Here is a 26,897-nt window from a genome sequence, read left to right as displayed (position 1 = left end):
TGGGCAGTGGTGGCACACACTCTCAATCCCACCACTCGAGACAGAGGCAGCTGGATCTCTATTCCATGATTTTTCGGCCAGCCTGGTCTACAGAATGAACTTCAGAAGTATACAGAAAAAGCCTGTATCAAAAATCCAAAAGTCGACCCAGGCACCCATATTAAAATTGTATTATATTCTGTGACTATATTTAACATCAAACTAGCAAGAAAGAGATAAAAGAATACAACATTGTTTACAAGTTGAAACTTAATGGCAATTATAATTAAGTAAAAGATGAGTGTGGGTCATTTAAAATATACGTTGGCAAATATGCCAGCTAATAATACTATCTTAAAAGCATAAAAACCCATGTTAAAAAGCAGGGTGAAGAAATCCCAGCACCAGGAAGACAGAAACAGGAGGTAGAGCCCTGGGGCTCTCCCTGGCCAGCCAGCCTAAACTGCTTAGAAAAACCCAAGTTGTTCACAACTGTAATCTGAGCATTCATGTAAAGTTGTGTTGGGTTTGCATTTTTAAAAAAGTAGTTTTGCTGATTGTTACTTTGAATTCAAGGGTAAATTCTTAGGCCAGTGAGAGACTGTCTCAAAAGACAAAATTAAAGTGGAGGCAACTAAGGAATGACACCAAGAGGCTGTCCCTGTCCTCACACATGCCCTTGATTCAATGTGTTCGAGCAAAGAAGGAAGGACCAACACACACACACACACACACACACACACACAAATACCCTTGTTTGCTTAAAACAAGATCTCATATAGACTGGGCTGAGTCTGAACTCACTGTGTAGCAAGAAATGGCCTTGAACTCTGAATCGTCTTACTTCTATCTCCCAAGAGCCCTAGCTCTTACAGGCATCTACCACTACACCTGGTTTTGGCATTTGGATTTTGTTTGCCTGTATGCATGTATGTATGTATGTATGTATGTATGTATGTATGTATTTTTTACTGCTTCACTGTATAGCTCTGGCTGACTTTGAGCTCAGAGATCTACTTGTCTTTGTCTCCCAAGGTGTGTGCCACCATACTAGGTTTGACATTAGTTTTAAATTGGTAAACTTTTAGTTTAAGTGGGAAAAGTATGCACTGTGAAAGATAAAAGTTTCTGGTCAAGTAAATGCAGAGCTAAAAATGATTGTTCAGAAGTCATCAATCCAGTAAGTACTTGGAAGCCCACTGTGTATTAGTTGTTAAAGATAGTAGCAATGGAGCCAACAAAAGCACTTTTGGTTACCACAGAAACATTTAAAGTTGGCACAATGGCATGTGCTTGAGGTGAAAGGACTCTGGAGCTGGAGAGATAGTTCAGTGGTTAAGAGCACTGACTGCTCTTCTGAAGGTCCTGAGTTCAAATCCCAGCAACCACATGGTGGTCTCCATTCATGTTTGGTCAAAGAACTTTTATCTGCAGACCCATTTCCCCCGCTATAGGTTTAATTTTGAACCCCCAAGTAATTCTATGACATGTAACAGTTAACATATTTACAAAGTTTAAAATGCATTAATCTACAAAACTAAAAATCAAAATCATGTTGCAATGATGGTGGCTAAAGTTGTATTTCTTTCTTGCTTTCTTGTTTTCTTTTTGGTTTTTCGAGACAGGGTTTCTCTGTGTCCCAGGCTGTCCTGGAACTCACTCTGTAGACCAGGCTGGCCTTGAACTCAGAAATCCACCTGCCTCTGCCTCCCAAGTGCTGGGATCGAAGGCGTGTGCCACATCAGCTGAAGTTGTATTTCTAACCAACAGCTTCTTAGGATTAATTTTTCTCCCCACCTAGTAGCACATAAAGGTACATTTTCGACTGAAGTAGATCTTAGGGACTGATGAAATGCTATCAGAAACTAAAGGCTTCAAAAGCCTTTAGCAAGTGATCAAATCTCAAAGTGAATTGGCCAAATGTTAGAGAACCAAGGCAGTCCTTGAGCAGCTCAATTCTTCCAGTTCAGAATGATACCCTAAAGACCTCCCAGGTCAAAGAGTACTCTTGGGTCACATTTCTCAGTCACCTTGGAGGGGTGGAGGTACCATAAAGAAATCATCTGTTCCTGTCACAGCCCACAATATTCACAGGACTCCAGTGTTTGCATTAAAGGTTCAGATGTAAGGTCACATCACATTATAAAGATGCAGTCAAGTCTGCAAACCTCATTAGGCTCAGAACACTATCATCTCCTGTCATTTGGCCCTCTGGTATCCCAGAAAGCCCAAGTTATCTCACTATACAATAAGAGATTTGATAACTTAGGATCACAACACTTGGGTTTCACAACACTTAGAAAGCAAAAAACAACAGGAACAATTCAGTACATGTCACAACCAGTACTTTCTTCACTTTATAGATAAAATTTCATGGTAAAATCCTTCAGTCTGCAATAAAGCCACTAAGTACAACCAAAATATAGCAAACATCTACTATACTATAGTTAAACAAAAAATATTCTAAGGCACTGTATACATAACTATGCCCAAATGTACAACTCTATGAATGGTTAACTATACCACACACCAAAGTATGCTACTTCTCAGCTCAGGATATGCTGTTCCCTGCAGTCACAATCATTCCTTTTTGCCCTAAATAACAATGTCCAAGTGTAGTGATTCCTTCACTACAGAATAATCTGACCTGTTTTTGAATTTTAGAAAATAGAAATAAACTCTTTTGCTCATAATCTTTTCTGTGACAACTACTACCCCGGTAACTGTGTACAGTCATCTGCAGTACTCCATTCAAGGACATATCACTTTGGTGCTACCATCAATGTTATCAAGAACTTCAAGTACATTTCTCTTGACTATGTCTTAACACTGAGTAGAACAAAGTCACAGAGAAGGCTTTTACTTAAGAGACATCAGCAGTTTACATACTGATTGTATCAATTTATAATAAAGCCATCATGCTGCTCTGAAACTTTGCCAACACTAGCTATTATCCCTATTTTATATTTTAATGGCTCTCCTGGCTATGTAGCAACATTTACTGAAACCTTAACATGCATGTCCCTCATCACTAAGGTTTTGAGTGCCTTTTCCTATAATTAGTGGGCCATTTAAATATTGCTTGCTTATTCTTTAAAGCGTAATGGACCTTTCTCCTTCTCTTAATACTGTTTCAACGAAAAGAAGTTTTTTAATGAACATGAATTTTAAAACAATTTCAATTAGGTTAATCTTGCCTTCACTTCTTAGCGCTTTTTGCATCTTACCAAGAAACCACTACCCTTGGTAAAAGCATTTCTTTTTTTTTTTTTTTGACATTTGGTTAATTAATTAATTGTATATCATAAGTTAGGTTGTTATATTGCTTGAAGTAAAAGTCAATTTGTTTTTAAGATTATTTTATGTGTATAGGTGTTTTGCCTGCATGTATGTCTATATACCCCATGTATGCAGTGCTGGTGAAAGACACAAGAAGATGTTAGACCCAAAAAAAGTTACAGTTACAGACAGTTGTGAGCTATGATATGGGTAGGTAGGGCCTCTGGAAGACCCTTAATTGCTGAGCCATCTCTTCAGCCCAGAGTTATAGCACGTGTTCTAAGTGATCCTTTCCCTCCTTGGACAGCATCGGCCGTTTATAAAACAACCACCACCCTTAGTGCCTGAGTCTCTTTACATCATCACACGATCATAGTTTTTTGTAAAGCCTCAATACATGGATTAAGAACACTTCAATTCTGATCTTTAACATTCTTGGGGTAATCTAGATCTTTATGTTTCCCAAAGTTTTAAAATCGGCCTGTGTTTGTTTGACCCCCAAATCTGTGGGGCTTGTGGGGTATTTGGGGAATGAACTGAGTCTAGTAGAACTGATGTCTTAATTTTAAGTCTTCTTCTAACCCATGACCTTGGCTTGCCTTTTATTTGCCATTTATCCTTTTATTTAATTTCTCGTGTGTGCATGTCTGTGTGTACCTTTACTTGCTGGGCTATGTTACAAGCTTTGGTCGTTTTCCTCAACAAGGTCTATTTTCCTCTTGAAGCATTTACTATGGCAGTCTTGAGTATTTTTCATCAAGCTGACTTTGAGAAGACTAGTATAAATGTTTTCGTTTCCCACTATGTGATATTATATAATTGCAATATATATAGGAATTAATTTTGTATACTGACTGTATATTATTAAATAAGTTTACAGTTTTTTTTTTAATTTTTAAGGCCAATCATTTGCTATAAAAGTTTGAATCCTTTTCTAATCCATGGTGGTTTGAATGAGATTGTGCCCTATAGGCTCAAATACTTGCATGCTTAGTCCCCAGCTGATGAACTATTAGGGAAGGATTGGGAGGTGTGTCCTTGTTGGAGAAGGCAAGTCTCTAGAGCTGTACTTTCAAGTTCCAAAAAGCCCAAGCTCAGTTCTCAGTCCACTGTGCCCACCCCACCACCACGCAGCTACTGCTCTAGCACCATGCTATCTGCTTCCTACCATAATGACTTTGGAGTAAACCTCTGAAACTGTAAACAAGCCCACAATTAAATGCTTTCTTTTATAAAAGTTGCCTTGAAGTCAGGCATGATAGTGCATGCCTTTAATCCCAGCACTTGGGAACCACAGGCAGGTGAATAGTGAGTTCCAGCCCGGCATGGTTTACAGAGAGTCCCAGGACAGACAGGCTACAAAGGGAAACCCTGTCTAGAGGGAGAAAAAAAAAAGTTGTCTTGGTCATTGGGAAGTTGTTACCAGGAGTGGTATTGCTGTGACAAGCTTGACCAGCCAGCCGCTAGTTGGTAGAAGCAGACTTTTAGGATATGGATTAGGAAAGCAGTTGAAAGGTGGGGCTTAACATTCTAGTAGGAGCCTGAAAGATAGTAATGCTGAAGGCTAATTTAAATGGTGTCGGCGCAGCACAAGAGTTTTATCAGCTGACCCAGAGAACATTCTTGTGATAACTTGGCAAAGAATGTAGCAGCTTTTTGCCCCTGTCCTAAGCATCTGCCTGAGGCTAATTAAAGAGTTTTGGAATAATGTCATTGCAGAGGAGACTTCAAAGACTTCTAGTATAGACTGCATGAAGGAGTGAGTGAAGCCTGGACAGGTTGGAGAACCCAAGATGTTGGGGAGGTCAGAGTCATGAGAGACCTGCCAAGGAGAGTTGTTATCAGATTGTGGAACTAGTCCAGGAGAGAGAAGTGTGCTGCAGTCAACAAAACCGAAAGGAATTGGACATCTGACGAACACTTTTGACATCAGACACAGATACAGAACTTGGAGTCTATCCTGCTTGGTGTCAGTTTGGTCCTGTATTTTATCACTATGCTTTCTTGCCTTCCTTTTGGAATGGTGATGTATATTCTATGCTACTGTATGTTAGAAGACAGTTAAGAGACTGTCTTTTTTTTTTCCATTTTCAAATTTAGATTTATTGAATAAATTGACTGAATATGTCACAATATCAGGTCCAAAAGTATTTCTTATGCTACAAAGTATCCTGAAGCCTGTCTGTCTCTTTCTCTACACACACACACAATTTTTAAATAAAATGTCCCACGACACAGCATTGTGCATTCGCAAGTGTGTTCAGTTATAGGCATCCTCACAGTCACTGGAGTAATCTGCCTGGGTGAAAGGATGATGGATACTCAAGTCTGATGAGGGAATGCGTGGGATTCTCCCCCTTCCAGGCCATCTAAAGCCCAAGGGTCTCCTTCACTGAAACTTAAGACGGTCTTGAGTCTCAGAAAAGACTTGGACTTTTAAAACAGTGTCAAGACTGTGACAAGACTATGGGGATCTTTTTAGTTCACCTAATTGTATTTTGCATGATGATATGGCAACAAGCCTATGGAAGCCAGGGACTAGAATGATGGTTTGAATGAGAATGGCCCCTACTAGTTCATATATCTGCATGCTTAGTCACTACTTGATAAACTATTTGGGAAGGATTCAGTGGGGAGCTGGAGAGATGGCCTAGCTATTAAGAGCACTGACTGCTCTTCCAGAGGTCCTGAGTTCAATTCCCAGCAACCACACCGTGGCTCACAACTATCTGTAATGAATGAGATCTGATACCCTCTTCCGGTGTGTCTGAAGACAGCTACAGTGTACTCACATAAAATAATTAAAAAAAAAGAGTTGCCTTGGTCATAAAGTCTCTTCACAGCCACAGAACAGTGACTACGATATAATCCTTGTTCATTTTCTCTTCCTTGTTGAATTGGCCAGAACTTCCAGGAACAGAAGTAATGTTGTTCCTGAATCAGAGGAAATAGCATCAGCAACTCATGTCAGGTCTGACAGCTATATCTTTATGCTCCTTATCTTGAAAATAAGCTTGTTTCTAATTTACTGTCTTATATATATATATATATATATATATATATATATATATATATATATATTTAACATGATTTACCTTAACTGACATTCTGAGCATTAGTGAATTTGGACTCCTAAAATAAGCCGGTTAGTTTTTGACATGCTATCTTTTATACATAGCCAGATTCAACATGCAAATGTTTTTAAGATCATAATTATTAACACACATTAATGGGTTACACAGTGACGCAAATTTGCTCAAGATTTTTGGGTATTGATTAGATTCTTCTTAATTTACATTCACTATGTAAATAAGACAAGTCAGGTCAGAATTTCTCATTCTACTATTTGTTTCCAGTCTAACCTATCTGCTCTTTATTTCCTTTTTCTTTCTTTTTTTGCATTTCTTGGGGTAGGGGACATCAACTCATTTTATTTGTACCTCCACTAGTTGTCTTTCATTTACTGTTTGCTTTTGAAACAAGGTCTCATGTAACCCAGGCTGGCCCTTGATCTTTTGGATTCCACTTTTCTGGTGCTTTCCAAGAACAACTCATCCATCCCCTGTCCCTCTCCTCACAATACATTTTAAAAATAGGCCTGTGCCACCATGCCAGGCTCCTCCTTACCTTTTCCCTCTATTTTAAAATCGTATGTGTACGAGTAAGTGTTTTGCCTGCATGTATGTATGTGTATCACATTGGTGAAATGCCTCCTACAGATGCCAAAAAAGCTCAGATTCCCTGGAACTGGAGTCTCGGATGTTTGCAAGCTGCCATGTGAGTGCTGAGACTCACAGTACAGCCCTGCTCTTAGCCACTGAGCCATCTTTCCAGACCCTTTAACCAACCAATTTTCTCAGTTCTAACTTGCTTTTACTGGTGAAGGATAGTCTTACTAGATTTGGAATTCTAGCTAAGTATTTCTTTTTCTTTTGCTGTTTAAAAAAGCCATTCGGTTTGGGATTTCATAGTTTTGGTGACAGATGGGCCATTATCCTTTCTGTTGTTACCTAAAGGGCATGACTGGTAGCTCTGGTAGCATTCTTCATGTGTTTGGTTGCTCAGTTTGTTTTTGAGTCAGGGTCACACCACGTAGCTCTGGCTGGCCTCAAACTTGGAATTCAAAAAGGAATTTTCAAGTGTCGGCCAAGTGAGGTAAGCTCTTTTACCAATGGTAGGTCAATGTTTGATTGGGATACTCTTTAAAAAAAATATCGAGACAATAATTTTAAAGACTATCAGCCAATTAAGGAAACTGAGGACAATATCAACAATTAAAGAGCTGACTTTGGGTGTTTTTTTCATAGTCCTGGTTAGTTGGCAGTTGTTACTAACACTCTAAACTGTTTGAGGAGCTAGTGTTCAAACTGAGACTGCAAAGTTAGCCTCTAGGATAGCCAGTGTGGAACTACAGCAAGAATGCTTTCAAAGAAGCTGAGAAAAAACAACTTAGTATAACTAGTAGCAGACCCTGATAAGTTACACCCAATGGTGGTAAAAATAAAATAGGGAGGGGGAAAGGCCTTAGTTGGACAAACTATAAAGTTTGTTAAAATGTAAACGCTCTTTAAAACCTATGATAGTTACTCTGCAGAAAAATACCTTAACCTATCATGTTATCAAACCAGTAGTATCAGTAACCAACTTCTTTTGTCCTCATAAACTTAACCATTTCTAGTTCTGTGATTATGGCAGTAATTTTAACTTAATAAAAGTTTCAGAATGAAAATTATTTTATGTGGATAAATGTATCTGTGTGTAGGTTATGAGCATATGAGGGCAAGTACTATGGAGACCAGAGGTGTGGCATCCCTTAGCATCGGAGTTACAGGAAGTTGGGTGCTGGGAACCAAATACAGATCTTGTGTAAGAACAGCACATGTTCATAACTGCTAATCTTTTCAACCCATGAAAATTATTCTTAATCATTACCACTACAGAATAGTTTTAGGTAGCGTCTTGATATGTAATCTACACTGACTTCAAGTTCAAGATCTTCTTACCTGAGTGCTTGAGTTACAGGTCCATATGTGTGACCTCACTACCCAGAACTTAATGCTACTTAACAAGTTCAACTTCAAACTGTAAGAACTCCCCTACCACAGTTTGCAAACATAGTGTACGTCATTTTAACAACAGCATTTTCATTTCCCATGCTATCAAAAGTCAAAGTAAGTTAGATCTTTATTCTCATAAATCTACAGCAAATTGTTTCTTAATTCAAGGTACCACCTCCTTCAGACCTTAGGTGCAAAGCAATTTCCACATTAAAATCGATTTACCGTTTAGCTAAGCAGCTTTCACCCAGCTGTGAAAATCATATGTAACACAGCATGTTAAAAGACAAATGTCCAAATAATTGTATAAATGTGTTCTAAGTAATGAATATGCTCAATTAAAATCATATGCTTATAGACCACTGTTAACATTTGGTGGCTCTAACTGTGAAAGGACATCTTCCAAGATTAAATACATAAAATCTCATTACAGATCACCACTAGCAGATGAGCACTTAAGTCAAATGTGCTGATCAATACTGAAAAGGCTAACTTTGAATCTTAAGTAAAAAGTCTCTCCAAAAGAATTCCACTCCAGTAACTACATAAACCCAAACTGTACTTAAACTACTTTAGTACAATTTTTTTATGTGGAAATTTTCTACTACAGTCTTTTGAACTAAGAAAGATGTGTGATGTATCTTCATGCATCCTGTATGCACACTAGAGTTTATCTTTCACTGTCACCTGTACTTTCTCCAATTTACTCTAACAGAAAGGACAGCAGGAAAATAAAAGGAACCAATTCTATATCTTTGCAGGTGTGCCTCACGAAATCTTAGATATTTCCATCTCATTTACAACCCACCTCCCCTCATCACCCCATCACTGACTAATGTCAGCTACTCTAGAGTACCTAAATTCTGTATAGGCAATTCTTCTATATTGAGTACAAAAGTCTATTAGCAACAAAAGCAAAAGTAACACTTTTAGTGTTTTTCATGAATTCTCAAAGGATCTGTGACACACTCTAAGTAATACCCCCCCTCACCCCACCCACACACTGGCAAACAAAGCAGGTGGTGTAGCATGAAGAATGAAGATGCTGATACACAGGCTGGGGTGATACTGCTCAGGAATAAAGAAGTATCCAGTTCAAAGTAAGAACTCCTCTTGTGCTGACACTGAAGGAACACTCTACACACTTTGACACACACCTGACCAGAGGTATCAAACTACTAGGAATCTAGTGTGTTCACTGCCATGCAATTCAGTAAAATACTGAGATAAAAACAGAAAAATTGATCAATTACACCCAGGTCCTGAAATTATATCTTTGTCTATACGAGAAAATGCAAAGAATCCAGACGTATGTCTGCTGCATACAACACAGTAATTGCCTCAAAGGAAAATACATGACTGAAAACTGTTGTTACCAGACTTACATAATTAACAAATAGTCTCAAATCAAACAAAATCAATCATTTCAAAGAAAACAGTACTTGTAGGCAATGATGAAGTTCAAGATTTCAGGAAACCTTGTCTCTTCTAATACCTCCTCCCATTCTTAAAGTCTCTTCTGATGAGCTCTACTGACATTTAGATGAGTTTAGATCTATATAATTCAGTGAGCCATTTTCCAAACGACCAATGCCCATCACCAAGTCATGTGTAGAACATTTACAGTACAAGATAACATTTAGGTTAACGTAGAAAAAATTATAATTTGTATTACAATTGAAAAAGCCCCTTGTTGATTCTTGATAATACAAGAAAATATTCACAATTGTCTAAAACAGTTGGCTATTTACTTACTTACTTACTTACTTGAGATGGTATCTCACTATGCAGCCCTGGCTGACCTGGAATTCACTGTGGAGACCAGGGTGGACTTTATCTCACAGAGATGTGCCTGCCTCTGCCTTTCCAGTGTTGGGCATTACATATGTGCACCATGGCTGGCAAAGACACCATTTCCTAATTCAGTAAAAATACAGATACAGGCAAAGCTGCTTGTTTCCAAGCCTGATTAGCTGAGTTGGCACCCCAGATCCAACATGGTAGAAGCAAAGAACCAGCTTCCAAATGCTGTCCTCTGACTTTTACAAACATAACAGTGCATGCATACAAAATAAATGTAATTTTAAAATACCAACATAGAACAATACAAATACAGATTTTCTTCATATATTTCAGCCAAGGCAAAACAGACTGAACCTGACACCCAGGAGGCAAAGGCAGAGGCAGGCAGATCCCTGCAAGTTCCAGGCCAGCTTTATCTACACAGAAAATTCCAAACCATCAAAGGCTACATTAGACCCTGTCTCAAAACAAGCAAACAAAATATAATAACCAATAACAATGAAACAAAGAGAGGTAAGAATTTAGCTGTCTCTTGTGCAGATTTTAGGTTTACACAAATGAGTAACAACATTCTCAATAATTTATAAAGTTATTTTTTCACAAATAATCACTTATACTAAATTGCAATGACTATTGCTTCAAATAAATTAATCATAAAAGTTCTTATGTTTTGTAGGTGTTCTGGTGGTAGCTTCTGTTACACTGGGATATTTTAATGCTCTTGGAATAAAACTCCTTTATGGTGAAATAAGCTAGGTCAAAACTTCCCTGCTACAGTCTGAACACGGACCAACCACCAAAAGCATGTTCCCGCTGTGCACATGTCTTCTTGTCCTTATTATACAGGGCAAGGAAATTTGAAAATCTATCTGGCCAGTGACTCAGGGAAGTTAGAACTACTTTATAAATCACTGTGCTACACACATGAAGAGCTAGAAGAAAGGACAACACCCGTGCATTACAAATTCCTACCAAGAATTAAAGATCATCCCCCACCAAACCACGGACGTTGGCTAGTGCTTTTATAACTCCATTCCCTTCAGAACAGGTTTCTCCATTTGGGTCTTGTACCTCCCATAGTAGAATAAAGACTATCTCAGTTTTTCCATCTCATTAATCAAATGGAGATTCTATTTTGGAATGTACTTCAGAAAACAGCTGTAAAAATTAGACTTTATCTACTAAAAACAACTTTGAAAACATGGCAACTCAGTTTTCAGAATGAAGTGATACACAGAAAGATTAGTGACCTTGACCTCTCTTTCCAACCTTCATGGATCCTATTTTTTTCTAAGAGAAACAAGCCCTGAAATGGTTATTTATAGTTATAAAAAAAAGTGGTGACCAGAGGTTAGAAATGTGTACCCTAACAAAGTTAAAAAACCCCAGGATAGTCAAGAGTCTACCAAACATACTCCAGTAAACCATTTCTTGCCTACAGACACTGAATTAATTCTAAAACTTTAGTTTCAGAAATACTCAATGGGGGTTCCGTCATATAAAAACACCTTAACGTTTCTATTTACTGGTATGAATTTGCCACCATGGGCACTGAAAATGGAATAGTCAAATGATAAATGTAAAGAGTATGAGGGCATATACCTGTAATCCTAGCTCCTTGGGAGTCCAGGTCAGAAAATTCAAAGTTCAAGGCCTGCTTGGGATACAGGGCAAGCTCAGGGCCAGAATGGCTACTCTCTTAGCAAAATTTGTTATAAATAAATAAATAAAAATAAAAGAGCTGGAGAAGTATCTCGCCGGCAGAGTGTCTTCAACATAATGTCCTTTAGTAATTAAAGGAGGGGTGGGAGTAACAAAATCATACTAGAGTTAGCTTACTGTTCTCTTTGCAGATAGTAATTCGAATACGTCTCTAAATTTCAATGAATTATTTGGAAACATCACAGGAAATATCTCTAGAGTTTTTTTTTTTTAATTTTGGTTTGGTTTTTTGGGTTTATTTATTTCAAATCAAATCAGTTTCCTTTACTTTCTGGACAAACAGGGATTGGTCTATCTATGACTCACCCAGAACACTCAAGAGAAGAAAAGAAAGTCCAATGATCTACTCTCCAGCCTGCTCTTACTTCTAATGGGTTACCTCATGCTCACACACAGCATGAAGATGTTCCCTGTGAAGGAAGAGGCAGCCAGAGCAGCTGGCACCTGCTTCAACCTGTCTTTTAAACTGCTGGGCTTGAACTTGAAGCAATGTAATCAGTAAAGAAGCTTTAACTCTCTCAAGTTTTCCAAAAGTCTAAACACAGAGTTACCATGTAACAATTCCCCTCCCAGCAATCTAACCTAGTGAATTGAAAGCCTAAATCCACTCAAAAACAAGTTGAGAGCAGGACTGTCCACAAAGGTCAAAAGGGAAAACAACTCAAATAGCCATCAAGCAGTGAGTATTTCTGAAAATTGTTACACAGACACAATGGAGTATTATTCAGCCATAAAAGGAATGAAGCACTAATACATTTTATAACATAGTTGAAACTTGAAAACATTAAAAGAGGCCCAGGAGTTACAGAGCCTTTAATCCCAGGAGGATCTCTGTGAGTTTGGGGACAGCTAAGGCAACACAGTAACACCTTGTCTCAAAAACTTAAAGAAAAAGAAAATTAGTCACAAAAGACCACATTATATACACTTTCATTTACATAATATGTGCATAAACAGGCAAATCTGGAGAAAGAAGGCAGATTAACGATCTGATCTGCTCTACTGCCTAGACTAGAGGGAGACAGATGAAGAAAAAAGAAACAGGGCTTGTGGGGGTGGGGGGAGGTGGAAGGGAGGGAGAATGTTCTAAAGCTGACAGTGGTGATTGCTGCAAAACACTGTGGACACACTAAAACTCACTGACTAACACAGCAGCAATAGGCAAACCATGTGGGATATGAACTGCATCTCAAAGTTGTCTTTAAAAGGGAAGGTTTGGGCTGGAGCAATGGCTCAGCCGTTAAGAGCCTGGCTGTTCTTGCAGAAGACCTGGGTTCAAATCTCAGCACCCACAAGGCGGCTCATCACATCGTAATTCCAGTTCTAGGGGCATCTTCTGGCCTCCAAGGGCACCATTTGATTCTCTTTCACAAAGTACCAGGATTCTACTTACTTTTGACTTCTTTCAAAATAAACTCGGCATTTGGAATGTTACCTAAGGCCCCAGGTGACTCCCACTTCCACTTCAAATATCTAGAGAACAACCACTCTAAGCAAAACCTTTTACTAGGCAGGCTTTCTAGCTCACTCACAGAACTAATCTGAACTTAAGTAATCAATCAATTATGATAAATCACAAGACTATAGTAGGGTCACTACAGGTGACAAAACAGTTATTGTTTAGTTGTAAGTAAAACTTAAACCAAGAAAATAATACTGGAGAAGCATACCCTTGTCCAAACAACGTACCAGTATTTCTATTTAAATGTCCTAACATCAAACAAAGTAACATAAAAGGTAGTTACTGAAAATGAGTGCACTTAACTGGCAATCAGAGTTTAATATATTTTTAAATGAGTAAACTGTAACATAAAGTAAACACTTTAAAATGAGACTAGGTTCTGATCAATTTTTTTCTCTTAATGCAAAAACATTTTTACAAAAGCAAGTTTTTTTTCCCTGTTGTTGTTGTGTTTTGCTGGTCTAGTGCTCAGAGAGATCTGCCTGCCTCAGCCTACTGGGTGCTGGGATTAAAGCCACATCTTTTTGCCCAGCCAAAAGCAATCTTTAATTGATAGACAACACTTCATCTTTTAGGAACACATATTTTAAGTGCATATACTGTGAAATGGCTGGACACACTGAATCCACACATTTTATCTCCCAAGGATGTCATATTTATCATACTGGTCCTTAGAGCACACATTCTCGAAGGTTCTCTTCACACTTTCAATACAATGACCACTAACTGTAGTCTTGCTATGGATAGACGTCTTTAACTATAATTACGTATCTTTTAATGTTCACTTTCATTTAGGACACACAAAATATACAACCTAGGCATCTTTAACTATAATTATGTATCTTTTAATGTTCACTTTCATGTAAGACACACAAAATATATAACCAGGTTATTCTGTTCTGCTAGGCAACTTTACAGAATAGCACCACTTGAATTTGAGTTAAATTAGCATGTAATATCACTGAAAACTAAAGTAGGCTGCCCGGCAGAGGTGGTGCATGTCTCTAATTCCCAGTATTTGGGGAGGCAGAGTTTGAGGCAGCTTGCTCTACAGAGCAAGTTCCAGGATAGCCAGGTACACAGAGAAACCCTGTCTCAAAAAAACTTTTTTTTTTTTTCAAGATTGAATTTACTCACTAGAAACTCCAAGACTTCGAAATGTATTTGAACAGGCTTAGGGAGGAAAGGAGGGACTGGTAATATTTTAGAGTAACAACAAAAACAGTCTTCATCTGGATTAAGGAACAAGAATGTAACAAAACTACTAATAAATTGTACATTCAAGACAGGAAGAGCAGGAAGGCTAGCGAACACTGAGAAGTCACTTGTTTATACTGAGTGCTTGAGTGAGGAGTGTGCCTTATCTTTGGTTCCTGGTGCCTGGCAGTGCAGTCAATAAACACTCGCTATATTAGAAAAAAGAACGTATTCTTACCCAAGAAGGGGGGACTGGTGGGTGCTGGTGACTGACAATAGAACCAAATATTTAACAATGATATAGCTGAGGCTACTTTCCCCTTTTTCTCTACAACTCCCATTCTACTAGTTGTATCGAAGCATCTATAACTGTATAGAAGTACATTTGATTTAAAGGCTTCTAGATCGGTTTAAGATACATGCATCTGCTATAAGGTATTTATGAAAAATTAAAAATATTAATAAACTGTGATAAAATCTGATCCAAATTTAAAATTTAGATTATATGAAAACAGCGGTGGGCTTAAATTCCTCTTCTCCGAAGAGTAAAAAGATATAAAAATGTAAAAGAACTATATTTCCCTAATAGAGCTAGCCATGTGCTACAAGCATTTTTTTTTTTTTTAACCAAACAAATTTCTCACAGACCCAGCAAGATGTTTCTATCAATTAAAGACCACAAAATCCCAAGCAGTAAACACAGCAAGCACCAGGGGGCCTCCCAGGAATAACTTGATACGAAAGGAAAAGGTAAGTAAGAAAGAGTTCCTGGTAAAAGTTCTGCCTCTTTCTCAGCCTGCAGGCTGCTGGAAAGCTTTTACCTCTGGAGCATAGAAACAGAGTTGTTTTGCTGTTGTTGTTTTAAACTGAGAATAAATACTTCGTACTTTAGTTGAAGAAAAGTCAGCCCTCTCCACGCTCTTTGGTAAAATTCCAAACACAAACACAAACTGCTTCGCTGTAGTAAACACACACGTTCATTAGGAGGCTGACAAAAAGGACTCTTAATCACTCAAAAAGGCAATTCTTTTTTACACACTCCACAATTAGTGACGATGCAAATTTTAGAGTAAAAGGGTTCTTTTGACCAAGACCCGCCTTTAACTTCGAATAGTATCCCCCAACGGACCAATACATTTAACTACTGGCCTCTCCATCTCCTCTTTTCTCCGTATGTTCCCACCAACACAAAACTAATCAATAAAAGCATAAGAACCCGGAACTTCAAATGCTGAGAACACTTGTAAAATACCTTTTAAGCCCAAGAGATTGTTCACAACAGACATTTGCTAAGTTTGTGCAGAAATTAAACTCGGCTCAAACATGTTTTTTAAAAAAAAAAAAAAAAAAAAAGCCCCCAAATCAACCCCTTCAGCACATGTATCCGGGCGTTTCGTATTTCTAACGGACGTCTTTAACCTGATCCAGGATTTTTACTGATTTTTTATACTCCAGATAATAAATGGTAAACTAGTCATCGTATCCTCTCCCTAATTCTTTCTAGAGCGTCCAGTAAAATGCAAACGATCCGAGAGCCTTACTGGGAAGGTTTTTTGTAAAATTCACTACCGGAACAACCATCGGGGGCTGCCAAGGGCAACGCACAAAGAGAACCGAGAAATACACATTCCACGGACACACAAAGCCCAGCGGCAGGCATCCTCGCCCCTTCTTCGGAACCGTCTGCAGAGGCCAGCACAGCGGCCAAGCGGAGCACGGCCGCCTCTCGGGAAGGCTCTACTGGCCGATGGGCCTCCGGCCTCGCTCGGCCCGGCCTCCCCGCCTGCCCGCCCGCCCGCCCGCCCGCCAGCCCGCGCTCCCGGCCTCCTGGGGCACCCGGCCCGCCCGCCCGCCTGCCCTCCTCTCCGACCTCAGCTCGAGCGGGAAGGGCCCCGCGGCCGGGCGGGGAGACGAGCCGGCGCCGCACTCACCCTCCAGCAGGCGGGTGATGAGGCTGTCCACGTTCAGCTCCCCGTCCGCCATCTTGTCGGCACCAGACTCTCCTCCCCACAGCGGTAACAGGGCTTCTCGGCGGCGGCAGCGGCGGCGGCGGCTCGGCGTTCTCACCTACGAGTCACGCGGCGTTTCGACCCCGGCTCCAACTCCCCCCGGGCGCGGGCCCTCCCCCCACCCCCTCCCCGCCGAGCAGCGACAGCGCGCGCACACGCTGGCAGCACCCACTGGAAATAAATAAATAAACAAGCAGGCCCCCAGGAACCGGGCCGCGTCAGGAACCGGGCCGCGTCAGACCCCAGCCGCCACCGCCTCCTCCACCTCCTCCTCGGCACCGCCCAGCTCCGCAAGCTCGGCAGCGCGGCGGACCGCCCCGCCCTCAGCGTCACTCCCTCCCCTCCGCCCTTGCGGACGGCTTAGCCCCGCCGAACCGCGCGCACGCGCGCCACATCCCGCTCCTGCCTCTCCAGCTCCCCGCCCTCCCCTCCGCGGTTGCTAACGCGCAGGAGCGACTCCCTCCCTCTGGCCGTCCACTGCGCCGAACAGTCGCCACTACGCAGGCGCAGGGCGGAGCCTGCCTTGCTTGTGAACGCAGAGCCGGCGTAGGCTGGAGTGACCTTCCTTCCCTGCTCCCCAGGGCCTGGTGGTTCCGCAGAGTTAACTATTGCGTTCTTCCCGCCTTGCTTTTCTTTTCTAGGCTTCAGTCACTGGTTTTCAAAACAATTGCTCGTATTTCCGCTAACCCGGAAACGTGGGCTGCAGTTGTCTATGTTGGAAACCCAGGTGTGTTGGAGATAAGAGACTTCTCTGTTGAAAAAGATTGACATTGCAGATCAAGGGCTCTGTATCATGTCACTAGAGTTGCTGATTGGCCAGGTGACCCTAGAAGAAACAAGAGTCAAAGTGGGCCTCAGTCACAGCAATAAGATTTTACATGCTCCCGACATCTCTGTACACTCAGGATACCACTTTTCTATAGTTCTTTTCTGTTCATTGGTTTCTTATATTGCTTAATTCTCTTATCTTGTGATTTTTAAACATTTCTCTACTGCACTCCGTTCCTAGAGGATAAAAATCACATTTACCCAGCATAAGAGACCTGTAATCCCTACAATTGGGAGATGGAGGCAGATGCAGAAGCCCAAGGTCATCTTCAGCTACATAATAAATGCTTGCAGTTGGGATAAATTAAAAACAAATACAGGGGCTGAAGAGATAGTTCAGAGGTTAGGAGCACTGCCTGTTTTTTGCAGAGGACATGGGTTCGATTCCCAGCACCCACATGGTTACTCACAACTATCTATCTGTAATTTTGATTCTGATAAAAATAAAATAAAAAAGATAAGGACATGATTGCTTCTAGGTATGATGAAGAGAAAGGTTTATTAGAGATAAATGGGAGAACATAGTTGGAAGGAGAGACATCTGGGAATATTTAGAGCGAGCATGACCCTGAGGGGGAGGGGAAGAGAAGATTAGGGTAGGGAGTGGGCATGCCATACATACCCTGTAACAGGTAGGAATGGCTGAGAGAACCTGGGGGCCAGTAACCACTTTCACATGCTAAATAAGAACCTCTGTCATTTGTCCCAGGTTTGAGACCTAACAAATTCCAGGGCATCTGATGCCCTCTCTGTCCTCTCTGTGGGCACTATACATAGCACACAAACATACATGCAGCCAAAGCACTCATATGCATAAAAATACTTTTTAAAAGTACAGAAGGAAATAGGAAAAAATAAAAAAATAAAAAAAGGAAACCAAGCATGGGAAAGATTAGATTAAACCAGGGGCTTTATTTCCAAAATGCATGCTGGAAGATTCTGTTGATTTGAAAAAGATGGGCTAAAAAGTTGACTCTGCTTTCTAGAAACTAAGAAACTGAAACACCAGTTACAAATGGAGGTAGATATTTTGATGCCATTTCTCCAAATCTATCTCTTCCATGACTTTAAGAATTTAGAATACTTGGGAATGCTTATGTAGATGTCTTATGTTTTTATGGGACCCATAAGTCCCAAGGAAAAGAACTTTTAAGTCTTATCCACAATTAGGGTTCAATTATACGCAGACATGCTAAAAAGGGTACCCCCGTCCAATGGGACTGCAAAGAGGAAAAGTGAACATTGAAAAGAGAGTTGCTGTAAACGGGACACAATTCAGTCCAACAGAATTATGGGTTAGAGGAAACAAGAGAGAAGTTCAGGGTTTCCATTCCCCGTCAGGTTTTCCAGTGTCTTGGAAGACTGAAAAAGAAATGGGTCATAGTAGAAAATGTTGGGATTTTTTTTTCCAGGGAGGGGCATCATTTTTGTTATTTTTTATTTTGAAACAGGGTCTCACTATGAAGCCCCTTGCTGGCTTGGAACTCACTATGTAGACCAGGCTGGCATCAAACTCTGCAATCTGCCTGCCTATTTTTTCCCTAGTGCTGGGAATGTGTGTGTCATTACACAGAGCTGAGAGAATTTTTGTTACTAGTAGTCCAACAAACTTTTCTATGAAATTGAGGCCAGCCTGGTCTACAGAGCAAGTTCCAGGACAGCTAGGGGGAGGCTAAAAGAGAAAGCCTGTCTCAAAAAAGAAAGAAAGAGGGAAAGAAAGAAAGAAAGAAAGAAAGAAAGAAGGAAGGAAAGAAAGAAAGAAAGAAAGAAAGAAAGAAAGAAAGAAAGAAAGAAAGAAAGAAAGAAAGAGACAAGGAGAGAAAAGAGAAGAAAAGAAAAAAAAAGAAAATCCCAAACAAGCTAACAAACACTTAAGACACTCCCTATCTTCTATATTAATATGCACATATGTACTTTTATTATACACACACTACCCTCCCCTTGTCCAAAATAATTAAAGCAAATATAACCAAATGCCTCTTCTCTGACCTTGGGCAAAGACTTTTCCTTTATCCTGGCCCCCAAAAGGGACACACAGATAGTCCTCCTCACACACCACCACCACCACCACCACCACCACCACCTGGAGTTGGGGAGTAGATTTTCAGTAGAACAATTTATCTTTATCCTTCAAGATAAAATGAATAGAAAACAAATCCCTAGTGACTGAAGGAGTTCATTAGCCATTGTCAGCTAGGAGAACTGTTAAGTAGAGGTAATTAAAGATAGATGAACAGCCACCATCAATGGTGATTAATAGCTAAACTATTGAGTCTGTGGTCCTTCCTTTTCTCTTACAAAGAGATTACAGGGGTAGTATGTATTTAGGTCAGCCTTAGTTTGTAACAACAAAACCTGTCATCTACATAGGTAAAAGTGTTTCTCTTTTAGTGTGGAAGGATGCCTCCTTCAAACAGCATACCAGGAGTTTGCACCAACAGCATCTTATTGGTGAGGAAAAGAATACAAAATGAAACTTTGTTTCAAATGACATACTTGAAATGGTTTGTCATTAATACAAACAACAAAAGTCTTTCCATTCACTTTCTGCATTGGAGGTTTAACTTCTTGGTTTCTTAAGTTTCTCTTTCAATTGACTCTGATAAATAGAATAATTTGCTGAGCTCTTTCTTCCTTCCTTTCTTTTCCCCACTCACTCACTCCCTGCCACTCTCTCCTTTTGGTTCTGGGGAATCAAACATAGATCCAAACACATACTAACAAAGTGCTCTGGCTTTGAACTATATCTCTAGCCCAAGATGAGTTTTCTAAAGTTATAAAATCAATAGATCTCCTAAAACTAAAACCATTTATTTTTATATTTAATATAAAACCATATATTTATCTGTTACTGAGAAATATTCACTGGGATTAGACTCATGACCAATAGATCCTTTTAGGTAGAAAATACTGATTAAATATAGAATTTATGAATTATTATTTGCAACTTAAAGTGCATCCGGTTCATTACACATGTTCTTTTTAAAAAGTTGTATGATTGTTGTGTGTGAGAGTCTGTTTGTGCATGTACACATGCAAAGGACGACTTGGTAGCGTTGGTTATCTCTTTCAACCTTTGCATGGGTTCCAGGGATTGGAACAGCAAGCACCTTTGCTAAGTGAGCCATTTCACCCCCAACACATTAGTTATTAATTGAAATACCCTGTGTTCTTTGTTATTTACAGAAAGCTTACAATGGACAGAATTCTAAAATTAAATGTATAACTGATCAATTGAGCATTAAGAAACTGTTTAATTTTGCACTAAAGGAGATACTTTGGGAAAGTCACTGATCACGTGGGGAAAGGACAACAAAATGAGTTGGATCGGAGGAAAGGAATTAATTGGCTTAAAGGTGGAAGACGAGAGTAGCTGAACAACTAAACCTGTCTTTCTGACTCTTGGTGTTATTATCTACGAAAGATTTCTACTATTAAAGCAGTCTTCATAGTACTTTCTACTTCTAAGAATTATTTGATTCTAAAGCACACAGATGAAGCCTATATGTACAACAGTGTGCAAAATGTCCCCAGCTTAGGAACTGGCTCAACCCCAAAAGGTTGGAACACAGAATATGTTTTTCCACAGAGACCATGGTGAATTTCCAGATTAGTCTGCAAAACCAATTTGATACTTAATGCAATTGTAGAAAAAGGTCTATGGCAGTGTGGACTTCCACCTCCAGCCTTTGAAACACCAGTGGAGAACACTCCCCTGGGTTCTAATTTTGCATGGCAGAAAACACCTCTCAGGAGTTTCTACTTCCCAGAGTAATAAGTATGAAGTCTATTCTCTTCCAACTTCACATAGTCCTAGCCCAAGGGCTAGCCTTGTACACCGAAAAGGCAGGGATGCTCTGATACCTTTGAGCCTACCTGCAGGGTGGACTCAGCAGAGCCATGGTGTCTAGGGGTTTGGTTGCTAGGAAGAAGTTCGCTACTGAACCAAAAGATGGGGATGGAAGGACAAACAGGAAACAGCAAGTAAACAAACTGTGCTAAGAATTTAAAAAAAAAAAAAAAAAGGACACGATTATCTTTAATTCGCATTTGAGATCTATAAAGGTTAAATCTTGTTGACATAATCCTGAAGCTGGAACCTGCAATCTGGATCTTGCTGTTTCTATTCTTCGTCTCTCGAAGATTTTTACTTGAGAGGCATCATGCTATGCAAGAAACTCCTCTTCTCTGCCTCTCTGCTTCTTTCCTACTGTGGGATCTTGGAACCTGGCATCCCCTGCCCACCCACATTCTTTATTTTATTTTCCAGAGCAACCAGAACAACATTTTCCTGTTGTCCCCATGGCTCACTTTAACAACCCCAGCAACCCAGAGGATGACATCCCACTTGCTCACAACAGGTTGCTCTGGTCCTTGCTCTTCCACTGAAAGCTTACATAAACAACCTAGGGAATGTGATGAGCAACCCAAACTCTAGTACTTTCATAGAGATGCTCTGTGACCCAGTGCTCAAACCATAGACATTGTTCTTTTGTCAGATGCCATAGGCTGGAGATGCCATACGCTGTTGTTTTTGTTGTTGTTTGGGATTTTTGTTTGTTTGTTTTGTGTTTTGTGGGGGTTTTGTTTTGTTTTGTTTTGCTTTTGTTTTAGACAAGGCTTCATGTAATTCAGGCTTCCCTTAAACTTGCTATACAGTCAAGGATCACATTGAACTTCTAGCCTCTTACCCCTCTACCTTTGGAATTCTAGGATTACAGACATGCACCACCACACCCGGTTTTGTGGAGTCCTGGAACCTGAACACAGGCTTGGTGAGAGCCTCAACCCACTGAGATACATCCCAGAGCCATAGGCTGGGAATGCTTACAATAAGTTTCCTAGCTATGGAACTGAAGGCAGATGGTTGTTGATTGCCTCAAATTGCCTAGGGCTAGTTAGGTAACAGCCCTGGAAGCTGTAGTGAGAAGAAGAGAAAAGTACAGGGACCTGGGGCCATGAATACAGCCAAATGGGTTGGTCAGCTTAGACTCACAGCAGAAAGGAATGCAGGCAATTCAGACAGTGGAGGGAGTCCTCTAGGAAGTGAACCACAAGAAGGATTCTAAGCCCCCTCCTAGGAGAAGGACAAGGAGTCTCCTGTCTTTGCATATAGTTCCCTGGTCAGATCAATACTCATAAAAAACCTTCATCTAACCAGAGGGTGGTGGCACACGCCTTTAATCCCAGCACTGCAGAGGCAGAGAGATTTCTGAATTCGAGTCCAGCTTGGTCTACGGAGTGAGTTTCAGGACAGCCAGGACTATACAAAGAAACCCTCTCTTCAAAAACCAAAACTCAACAAACAAACAAACCCAAGAACCCTTCACCTGTCCTTCTCTTATGCAAGTCCAGCAGGATTGCTTGAGAGGTTTGGGTCAGTTCCTAAGCCATTTTTAGAATTCTAATAAAAAAAGAGGTCAGGGAGGTCATGGAGGTTACACAAGTCTGCAGAGCTGAGAGAGGATTTGACCTGGGCTGTGAAGCCATTTAGATCAGTGACTTGTGGTTAGTTACAGTGGCTGCTCTGTTTACTGTGGAATCACTTTAGGGATCCAGCTATGGTGGTCCACATTTATAACTCCAGCACATGAGAGGCAAAGCCAGGCCTCTGAAGTGGGTTCAAAACCAGACTGCAAAGTGAGATTCTGTTTCAAAACAAAAAATTACTTAGGGAACTTTCTGCACAATAATCAATGCTGTATTTTGAGACATTGCCCCTGGAAGTCTTCTCAAAGTACTATCCACTCCCTCCCCTACTTCTCACTGATGTAGATTTCAAAAACCAAACTAAAGGAAACACAGCAAAACTTGTTAAAAAGACTCATTCTGGCAAGGTGAAGTTTACACAATAGTGGGGAGGCTGGAACTCCCCAGAGCAGATGGTGTGGTATAGGATGGGATAATTAAGAAGGCAGTCCTGAAGGACCTGGGATGTGAAGGAAGGAGAGTGGAACTGGATGCTATTTGACACAAGAAATGATCTGTGTGTGTGTTCATTTAATATGTAGTTATTGGGGATCTCCTCTGTGCTGGGGGAGACAGCAGAGTCCGGTAGTTTTCCTTACCAGGCATCCATGCTGGCAGGAGAAGGATAGTGGCAATTCATCTTCTTGAGTACTAACACCATTCTAACCTGCTTTTCCTCCCTGATCCTCCAACTTACACTTCACAGGAATAGAGATTGCACCAGTTACCAGCTCACATCCAGCCAATGCACTTCGTCCTCTGGATAGCATCTAAATACCTAGCTGGGTGTATCATGCCTTGCCCAATCCAGGGTGTGCCTTTTGCCTTTTCTGCATCTTGTTCTCCCTGATCTGGCCCTGCCCTCTGTCCTCTACCCTTGCCAAACCTATCATTTTATGCTTCATACGCATGAAATGACGTGTCTCTTCACCGTCTAGGCATTATTGGCATTTTAACATTTCTATTTATTTTTGCTAGTTTAACAGGCATCTGGTGATAGGCTCACCACATGTTAATTGTCTATTTTAATGAGCTTTGTTGTATTTATAATTTTTGAACTTCTTGTTCACCTTTCTTGATTACTTAAGGAAGTTAACTAGACATTGGCTATTCACACTTAAATCTTATCTATTTGTTTCAGTTTCCATATTCTGGATGGTGTGCCGCTTTTCCTATTGCTACAGAGAACATGTAATAAAAGCGATTAAGAAGAAAGGTTTATTTTTGCTCACTGTTCAGGCTACAGTCCACCATGATAGAGAAGTCACGATGGCAGGAGCTGAGAGCCACTGTTCACATTGCTTTAGCGATCAGGAAATAGAGGGAAATGACTCTTGGTGCTCGACTTCCTCTCTCCTTTTTATTCAACCCAGAGCTCCAGTCGTAGAATGGTAGCATTCCTCACTTAGGGCAGGTCTTCCCACCTTAATTAACTTCATCTAGATAACCACTCACAGGAATACCCAGAAGTCTGTCTCCTAGGTGACTGTCAAGCTGACAATCAATGTGAGCCATCACAGATGGGCAACTCCTAGTGTTTATGTGTAGCATATGTATTTTCTGTCATTCTGTGGTTTTAGTCATATATAGGTCTTGGTTGTTTCAATTCAACTGTTTTGACCCCATGAACTTAATGAACCACATGAAGTGAAATAGTGAGATGTTAGAAGTTGGGGGGCCTTCTGTCAGGACCAACATCTTCTTGGTTCCCTTGTGAACTACTGGGGATCTGACCCAGAGTCCTAGCCATGCCTATGCCCATGAGTTACACCCCCAGCCCTTGGTTTGGTTTGGTTTTGATACAGTGATTCACTATGTAGTTCAGGTTAGCCTTGAACTTAAAATAGAGCATAGGCTACCTGCAACTGGCAAATATCCTGCCTCTGTCTCAAGAGCCATGGGATTACAGATGTGTGCCACCATGTTGGGCTTTTTATTCTATGGCATAGATGAAAAAATGAAAAGTCTGAGAATATGTCACAAAGGTATTATTTTAAATAGCAGTTAAAAACAAAATTTCTCCCATACAAGCACTGAGTAGAACGTTTTCTAGCCTTTCACTTTTAGGAATCTGGAATTTTCTACCTAGAACAAAATTTGCCTGAGTCATAAAAATGTCTAATATAATGTTTAGTCAGAAAACAAGGAAAAAAACATGTTCAATATAGCTTAATCTTCTGCGAACCAAGAATTGTTTCTCAATCTGTACCTCTGTCTCTCTGTCTGTCTGTCTGTCTGTCTGTCTCTCTCTGTCAGTGAGTGTGTTGAAGTGTGAGGCTGGTTGGGTGGGAAGTCTTGTTTGTTTGTTTTTTTTTCTCCCCAGAAATCTTTCCTTGAGGGAGTTGGTAAGATAGCTCAGTTGGAAAGTGTCAACTTTAGGTCTGAGTTTGGATCCCCATCACTCACACAAAAACCTAGGCACAGTGGTGAGTATCTGTAAGTCCACTGCTGGGTTAAGGGGCCAGAGGTGGATGGAGCCCTTGGAGCTCATTGGCTGGCTAGTGTATGAGCTCTAGATTCAATGGGAGCCTGACTCAATAATAAAGTAGAGAGGCACTAAAGAAGATTGCTGATTTCAACCTCTGGCCTGCACACCCATGTGCACACAGGAGCTTGCGCCCTACATGCATACATGCAAGCACCTACATGGACACACACATACACCACACACAGGCACACAGGCACACAGGCACAATTTTTTAAGTCTCTTTTAGGGCCAGGGATGTAGCTCATGGAGTCATAGAGTACTTGCTTAGCTTGTACAAGGCCCTGAGTTCTGTCTTCAGCACTACACACATTTGCACACATATGTGTACACAGACACACGCTCTTCACAGCAGTGCTTTTGCTCTCGAATTAAATTTGAGATAATTTGTAATGATTACTCTCTCCAAATTTCTTATAAAAATAAACAGAAGAAATAAAGCTGTTGGTATAAAGCTGGAAGTCTTTATGAGTGGCGATTAAGCTCAAGCATATACTTAGATGCTTACATAAAAGCTCTTATGAATAGTGTGCTTGGATAGATGTACAATACCTCAATAAACAGTATTACAAGGCTTTTCAGTTTTCTTCTTTTTGCTATATTTTCAATATTTGACCATTCCCCTTGGTGTAGTTTTTTTTTTAATCTAAAATGAAGGCAGTATCAATTGTAATGAGAGGAATGAAACAATATGAAACAATAGCTCTGTGTGTGTGTGTGTGTGTTTAACTAGAGCTAAATCTCAGGTACTTATCTCCATTTATTGCCCTGATCTCTGAACTCAGCTAAAAATAGTTCAGAGTCCTGCCAGCTGGGAGCTGAGCGATGTTTAGCAGAAACTGAACTGGAGTAAGTGGGGCAGAGCTGAGCACATGTTTTCTGGCTGGTAGGGGTGATTCTCAGCAGTGCCCTTTAAGCCATGCTGGGCCAGCCAACAGGAACCCCTGCTGTTCTAGTCTGGCCAGTATCAGAGTGTAGGAGCTCAGTTACTGGGAGAGGGGGGGTGAGGGAGGGACAGGAGTCCACTGGAAAGCAGACCAGATATAAAGGATCTCAGAGCAGCTAAACCCTGGCTATTCCCCAAGTGTACCAACCATACTTTCCTTTTCTCCTCCCCTGGTGAGACCAGCTGGTTTTTGTTGTTGTTGTTGTAAAAATAGATCAACTTTTTCAACTTTTCAGCAAGTTGGGTTTTTTTATTTGTTTGTTTTGGGTTTGTGTATGCGCAAGTATATGTGCTTGGGTACATGTATAAAGGTCAAAGGACAGTCCTCAACCACTTTCTACTTTAATTTTTTTAACTATTTTATCTGTTTGTCTATCTGTCTATCATCTATCTATCTATCTATCTATCTATCTATCTATCTATGTATCTATCTAGTGTGTGTGTGTGTGTGAGTGGCATGGCACATGGTATGGAGGTCAGAGGATAACTTTAAGAGGTTTTTTTTCCCTCCTGAATTTTAATTCAGGTCTTTACATTCAGAAGGGGCAAGTAGCTTTTCTTAGCCTCTGAGCCATCTTACAAACCCCTATTTTTTCCTCCCTCCCTCCCTCCCTCCCTCCCTCCCTTCCTTCCTTGACAGGGTCTCCGAGTAAGTTACTCT

At 40.5% G+C, this 26,897-nt stretch overlaps 1 protein-coding gene across 1 annotated transcript in view; it reads right to left on the bottom strand.

Annotated features, from left to right (window-relative positions):
* Ppp1cb (protein phosphatase 1 catalytic subunit beta) overlaps positions 1–16,646 on the bottom strand; it is a 31,672-nt gene extending 15,026 nt beyond the window's left edge. The window contains exon 1 of the mRNA XM_021161958.3: positions 16,431–16,646. Coding sequence (XP_021017617.1) covers positions 16,431–16,482 — 52 coding nt within the window. The 5' untranslated portion in view covers positions 16,483–16,646. The remainder of the gene's footprint in view (positions 1–16,430) is intronic.
* Between the last annotated feature and the right edge of the window lie 10,251 nt (positions 16,647–26,897).

The sequence above is a fragment of the Mus caroli genome, unplaced genomic scaffold, assembly GCF_978045245.1.
Source record: "Mus caroli unplaced genomic scaffold, Mus_caroli_1 scaffold_4, whole genome shotgun sequence".
Lineage (NCBI taxonomy): Eukaryota > Metazoa > Chordata > Mammalia > Rodentia > Muridae > Mus > Mus caroli.
This window is presented reverse-complemented; position numbering and strand designations above follow the sequence as displayed.